Raw genomic sequence first — 7,427 nt, 5'->3', positions numbered from 1 at the left:
AGGGGGAGATATGAAATGAGATACAGGATATCCTTTGTGAATTATTTTCACATTAATTTTGTTATTCATTAAATTCATAAACGATTATCTCTGCATGTCACAGTGGAGAATAAAACAAGATAACAAAATTAAACGCCCTCTGGCGGCAATTATCATTATTATTGCTTTGTTTTCTTTTCTTCTTCTTCTTTTTTTTTCAATTCCTCGACCCGATCCATTGCATTTGACTCGACGGTGGCCCTGGATGAATCATATCAGCGTTTGTATTTATGTACTGCAGCCTAGTATACTGACTGCACCAAGCGAGTTTGCTGCTGCGCTGCTGCTTGCATGCATGCTCCGACAGGCCAGGGCAGGGTCACGGTTGTTCTGCATGCAGCGGGTCTGAGTATAAAACCGCTGCTGCATAGATGCAGTGGAAGCACCGATCCTACTTCAGTGACTTCAAACACCTAGATCTAGTCGTAGCATAGTACTTAGTAGTTGATCTACTCTCTACTCCTTTTCAACACGGTTTTGCTTGCTACTGGCAGATTTCGTAAACCGAAAGAACGAAGACGTACGCAGCTGTTGGCTCCTGTTGAACACGCGAGTCTTGGTGTTGCAATTGGCTCCTGTTGAACACTCGCCAACTCGAGTCTTGGTGTAAAATTTACGACCTTGACTTTGCAGCAGTCCTTCTGCAAGCATCACAATGCGGGCGAAAAAGGGGAGTTCGCAGTTGGTAAGCTTCGACCTTTGTCTGAGTATAGATTTACGATAAATTTACATCTAAAGTTACTCTTACATGAAGTGCTAGTGCAGTGGTAGTGCAGGGGCAGATCCAGGAATTCTGTAGGGGTAGGGGAGGCGCCTTTGCAAAATTAAAGGGGGGCGCTCGCACTACCCCCCCCCCCCCATTTTTTTTTCTTTTTATTAAATTTTCTAATTGAGGGGGCACGTGCCTGGTGCTCACCTGTGGATCTGCCACTGTAGTGTCATGAATTTCGATAAAGTTCTCCCTATTTCACAAGTAGGCCTCCTCTTAATTGTACCGGTAAATTTTACTGAGTTTTAATTTCCTGCAAGCTCGTCTCTGCTGTCGAGTACGTAATTTAATAGTATTGAACATCACACTACACTTTTGGATGGAGTGGTTTTAGTACCAGTGCAGTGCCACTGGTAAAAAACCAATTATTTTGAACCTTGAACTCATTGAGCAAAACTATGGGCCCACTGTACTACACGCCCACTGTACTATGATCCCATCTCTTGTCTACCACATGTGCATTAGTGCAGTGTGACATTTATGGATTTACCTAAAACCTATAGAGTCTAAATGTTAAGGTAAACATCTGGTAAACTACAATGTAATGAACTTGAAGACTGAGGGCCACATATAGACAATCTGATGATTAGACAATTTACCAGTAGGCCTTTCTTGTATTCAAACATTTTAAATGAATAATAAATCTTCACTTTCTTTTGAATGAACATAAGATTCCACCCCATTTCTAGTCCATGCATCATCACTAACCTTTAGTGTGAGTTTATAGCTCAACCAGACGCCCTGTGGAAGTGACTTGTTATGTGACTTCTGTACAGCTAGCAGCAGGACTTTGTAATTATAGTAAAAAGTGAGTGAGCCATGCAATTAATTAAAACAAAAATGCCAGAAATGGTTGCAGCAGATCCAGATGTTCCACAATTTCTGCTCATCACCGATGATTAATACCCATACTGAAAATGCTAAAAGATATATGGAAATACAGCTCCTTGACACCATGATTCCAATATCATTTACCCTTGTACTGTAATACATCATGACATCAATCAAATAATATGTCAATTGGCAATCCAGTAGTGACAATACATGGATATAACCATAACTTTAACTATATATAAACTGATCCTCTGATTTTGATCAAGCAAATTTCAATACTAATTCTATATCTTTACTAAATGTGTATTTGAGATAATTTTTCTTTATTTTTTTTTCTGGTTGAAATAGTCATGGTTATAATTTTCAATATCAAGAGCAGCAAAGTCATCAACCTGGTAATCAAGTAGGAAGCAATATTGCTGCACTCACTGGTACATGACTAGATGATCTGTATTAGGTCTATAGTTGTCCCATGCACTTTTATGTTCTTCAATTTCTTAAAAATACTCTTTATTTGAAATATTCTGTGTTATAGACCCAGCGAAAATCTGGTAGAGTCAGCAAAGGAGCAGACAGTGGATCTAAAGGAAAAAGCCATGGAAGTAAGCAAACACCATCAACTACTGGCAGGCAGCGTAAGTCCAAGGAGACAAAGAATAATCAGTCGGCACAAACGAAAAAATCTGCTGCTGGAAGCAAGGTAACCAGAAGGCAAAAGTGTTTCACTGTTTGGTTGAAATTCTCATACTTAATACAGATGTTATGTGCATATGTTACAATATTTGTAAAGTCTCTTTCCTTTTTCATTCCATACTGCTTTTATTTTTTTTCCTGTTATTCTGCATTACTAGTAAAATCACATGTTTGCATTTGAACTTTTTATATCTTGTGTATGTTATACTGTAAGAGTGTAAGTTTGCAAGATTAATTCTGTGTGTGTGTGTGTGTGTGTGTGTGTGTGTGCTAGGCCAGTTTTGCCTGTTTACTCTTTTTCAAAGAAATTTGAATTGAATTATTGAAATTGATCAGGTTTATTACCATCCAAAGAACACACAGACAGATGAAAAGTCCGAAGAATTATAATTCCCGTTTACAAAACAAATTATATATAAATACATGAAGATACCGTATACAATGTACAATACAAAGAATATCATTATCACTAAACAAAGATCAAAATAGTTGACAATCGTTACCAAAAATCTACGAATATAAAACAGACACCCCAACAACCTCATACATTGTCGATTACACTGTGTAATACTCTTTATACGCATATCTCCATCTATTTTTCTTTTGTTTATATTTCATATCAAAATCAGCCTCTCCTTTTAGTCAAATCCAAGAGGAATGGATAACATTCGGCGATTTACGTGAATTTTAATAACACAGATTAATCCACACAGGTTTGTATCCATCAAAAATATTTCAGCTTACACAAAATTTACGTTACCAGGCCCTACTCATCAATAAAGAAGAACTAGTATTCCTTTACATATTTTAGTATGGTACCTCTGAAGAATATTTTCATGTTCAGCATAGCACAAAATCCAAGTAAATGTTCACACTCTGAAAAATTCCATTGATTTACTACATTATCATTCATCTCTTCATAAAGTAACACTGTTTTTCTTTCTTTATTTCAAGCACATTTTTGATGATTTTCCCTTACCGTTCGTAGACAATGAGATTAAAATTGATTCGAAGCAAACTGTCATTCACACAGGGTAAGGGAAGAAAGGGAAGTGGTGTGAGGGCAGCTACAGGGCGCAGTAGAAGTAAAGGATCAGGGAAGCAGGCTAAGACTGTCTCTGTGAAAGACTTGAAGCAAGCTTCGAGGAGAAGCAAACAGACCACCAGAGGCAGAAAGGAAGCAGCCCCAACCAAAGGGGTGAGTATATCCATACAGGGGTGGATAAAGCATCTTCAAGGAAAATGTCACTGAACCCGTAGTCACAGGGCTGCCAACCTTGAGGGAGAGTTTTGAGTGAGACACTGCAAGTGACCAAACCCAGTTGATCAAAGGGACGGTGATTGGGGGTTGGGGAGATGGTTTGGAAGGGGGGCATCTTCCCACCCCCTCCCCTTCCACTTGAGGAAGCTTTAACAATTTTATGTTGTAAATGTTTCACTCTGGCGCATTCCTCAGTAAAAGATTTCGACACACGCATAGAGAGTGTCTGTGGTAAAATCTCGAAAGTTTGGGCTTGGGACTGTTTATTAAGAGTTCAGATAATCAGGGATTTGATTTTGGGGACATTCCTTGTTTTACTCTTGTTTTAGGGGTTCAGCGTGAGAGTTGGCAGCCCTGTAGTTAGTTCTTTGCCTGAAAAACAAAGCAAAACAAAACAAAACAAAACAAAATATGGCCTGTGACAACATTTCTAGTTTCTCATGTAAATTCTACTCACCTGTGCATCAAACATCTGGAGTCTACTAATTTCATTTTCAAGGGTCTGTGTGTCAAACTGTCAAGCAGGAAGTTAAAAACTTTTTAGTTTGTATCAAACCCTCTTGATTGGCAAAATGGATTTTCTATAACTTTATGGCAAGCTAAATAACATAGGACTTGGTTCAACTTCTTTTTTTTTTTACCTCACAAGCTATTGCCAAAAAAGTGGAATTAAATAAAGATATTTTGGTTTCAAGATTGCCCCAATGCCATACGAGTGGAGGATACCGCATGCCGTCAATGTACCATCCAATTTGCAGGTGGTTCATGAAGTTTGTTTGTTTGTTTGTTTGTTCATTTTCCATCTGAGAAGATGGCTGGATAGCCCATATTCAGCTACGTTAAGCTGGTCTTCCATGGGGTCCAGTTGGATGTGAGGTGGGACCACTTCACCGGGTTAAACACCCTGCTCTTTGCGATGAATGAATGAAGGGGGATCTTTCACGTGCATGAGTTGTTACTCTCTCATACACGGGACCTCCATTTTATATCCTATCTGAGGGACAGAGTGTTTTGCCTCTTGCTAGAGGGGACTGTATGCATACACACAACATTGCTCAGTCCAGACTCGGGTTCGAACCCGAGCCGTGTGATCGTGAGGCAGACGCGCTACCGACTGAGCCAACTCACCAATTTAATGAAGTCATTAAATATTGCATAACATGGCCTGTTTTGTACCAACAGGCAAGAAGTGTGAAAGTGGAGTTGGCCAAGCAGAAGAAATCAGGACAAAGGAAGACGCAGACGAAGCAACAGCAGAAGAAGGCAGCGACACAGAAAGGACGTGCAAAGGCAGAGAAGGAGAAGAAAGCGCAGGAAGCCACGGTGCGTCGAGGAATCGATCAGCTTCGAGCTCAGGAAGAAGAGAACAAAGGCAACACATCGTTTTCACCAAGTGTAAGTTACACAGGTTACTTCACACTCATTCATTTTCAAAATCAAAGCATAAAACTTAAAAGACAAGTTCACCTTCACATGCATGATGATTGAGTAAATGCAGCAATATTAGTTGAACACATCAAGGAGAGTTTGGGGAAAATCCGACAGTCCGTTCCAAAGTTATGAATTTTTAAAGTATCTGCGCAGTCCCTGCTGGATGAGAAGACTACTACAGTGTATGATGTCACATGCATACAACAATATAAGGAAAATAAAAAGAGAATTTCAAAAGAACTTTTTTTGGAATAAAGTGCACATTTCTTCAACTTGTTACTGATTTATGTTGAGGGTAATATTATTCCCCCTGCTTTCTGAAAGAGAGAAGTCGAGTGTTCTTTTGGTATGCGAGAAAAGTGAAAATATGTTGAATTTTCTTTATTCTTTCATTAGATTGTTGTACACACGTGACATCACAAGCTATAGTAGTCTTCTCAACCTGCAGTGACTGAGCAGAAAGTTCACAAATTCATAATTTTTGAACAGATTGTCAGATTTTCCTCAAACTCTCACTGATGTGTTCTACTAATATTGCTGCACTCACTCAACCCACATGTCTATGAAGGTGAATTTGTCCTTTAAAGAAGTTGTCCTAGCTACTAAAATGCTGCTTGTCTGTTGAGGCATATATGAGACATTGATTCTTTTTGGTACTTTGTATTTCAGATTTATTCACATTTTCAGATGTTGATGAGAAGCCTTGTTCACTCTTGTAGTTACATTTTATCTGGGCTAAAGGGTATTACAGGCTAAAGCTTAGATCTGCCTAATGTATCCTAGTCAGTATCCTCATGCCATGCATTTGGCCTTGTTTTATAAGTGCAATATTGGATACACACAGGCTGCTTTATTATGGAAAATATAGTTAATGAGGGGCTCCATGCAAAGTAGAAATGCTGATTGCCACTATTCTGCAACAGTTGCTGTGTCCTGCACATGCCATCAGCATCATATGGAGCTTTTGAGAAGGTGGCACTTTTCTGGGTCATATCTGCATAAGGTACAAGAAGTACTCCCCAGTAGTAAAGGGAAGGCTCCATCATTTCAAGAAGTTATTTGCCTGACTTGAGGACGAAACATGTCTGGAGCCCTCCAAGTAGATATCTGAGCAGTTACTGTATATTGTAAGAGTCTTGGTGGGTAGGATAATTACAGTGCACTCCTGTTGTAACGAACATGGTTATAACGAAATTCTGATTACAACGAAGTAAGAATTCAGGCCACAACATTATCCACTCTATATTTTTATTGTTTATTTGTTCAGTTATAACAAAATTTCAATATAACGAAAGAAAACTGCTAGTCCCAAGGACTTTGTTATGAGAGTCCACTGTATAACTGATATGAGGGTATTTTGAAATTGCAGAGGAAGCTTGTGATGGCATGGGACAAACATTTGTTCCCCTTGTGATGCACTGTTCCTGAAGATAAATATTTCCTCATATCATCACGGAGTCCTGCTATGCAGATACATGATAAGAATCCCACTGGTTCATTGGACTCCCCGGAGATGTGTTTTAACTTCGAACAGCGCATGTCTTTATCACATACCGGTAGTTGTTTTACAGCTGAAAGAAGGGGGGGGGGGGGAAGACATGTTGTGATTACTCATTTCATTCATTCCCTGATTTTATCATCCCGTGAATCATTAGTAGTTGATAATTCCTTGGGTACAGTCAGATCACATTCAGTAGTCAGTCTTGAAGCTGTTGTCCACTTACGTCCCTTACTTTTTTCCAGTACACTCTGATGCCAATTCTGATTCCGTCCACTGTTTTGTGGTGCAGGTGGTCACCAGAAATGTCCGCAAAAGGCTTATGGAGCCCATTAAATCCGCTAAGAACGATGCTGGAGCAGATGGTAAGGATGCAGGAAGTGCCAACGGTGACTCTTCTGTAAAGCCTCAGGATACAGCAGCAGCAGATCAAGAGGTAATGACTTCCTACTTGCAGCCAAGTGGGAGTGCAAGTGTCAGACCAAAATCCCGAAAGGTACCATGTCAAAGGGACTGTACAGTACTGGTTTAGGTGAGGATTCAGGTTGATAACTTTTTTTTTGGTGAGATAATGAGAAACCTCCTATGAAATATGAAAGAGCATGTAATTTCAAAAAGAATTCAATGTTTACTTGATGAAAATTTGTCTTGAAATGGCTGAGATATCAAAAAAAAAAGCGATCCTAATAAAATTGACAAGCCACGACTTTCATGAGGATCTCTCTGTTTTACCTTATTTTTAGATATCTCAGTCATTTCAAAACCAATTTTCATCAAATAAACTTGATTCCCCTTAGAATTGTATGCTCTTTAACATTTCGAGGGGTTTCTAAATATCTCGCAAAACGTTACAAGCTGAATCCTCACCTCAACCAGTACTGTACAGTCCCTTAAAAGATTTA

General features: G+C 39.2%; 1 protein-coding gene across 1 annotated transcript in view; it reads left to right on the top strand.

Moving 5' to 3' along the window:
- The first annotated feature begins 483 nt into the window (after positions 1–483).
- The window catches only part of LOC139723663 (uncharacterized), a 29,406-nt gene continuing 22,462 nt past the window's right edge, over positions 484–7,427 (top strand). Inside the window, exons 1-5 of the mRNA XM_071634892.1 lie at positions 484–724; positions 2,178–2,342; positions 3,369–3,533; positions 4,779–4,991; positions 6,818–6,961. Coding sequence (XP_071490993.1) covers positions 695–724; positions 2,178–2,342; positions 3,369–3,533; positions 4,779–4,991; positions 6,818–6,961 — 717 coding nt within the window. The 5' untranslated portion in view covers positions 484–694. The remainder of the gene's footprint in view (positions 725–2,177; positions 2,343–3,368; positions 3,534–4,778; positions 4,992–6,817; positions 6,962–7,427) is intronic.

Source organism: Diadema antillarum, unplaced genomic scaffold (genome assembly GCF_040938485.1).
Source record: "Diadema antillarum isolate AM-2024a unplaced genomic scaffold, OU_Dant_1.0 scf00000015, whole genome shotgun sequence".
Taxonomy (NCBI): Eukaryota; Metazoa; Echinodermata; class Echinoidea; order Diadematoida; family Diadematidae; genus Diadema; species Diadema antillarum.
Note: the sequence above shows the minus strand (reverse complement) of the source record. Positions and strands in the feature narration are given on the sequence as shown.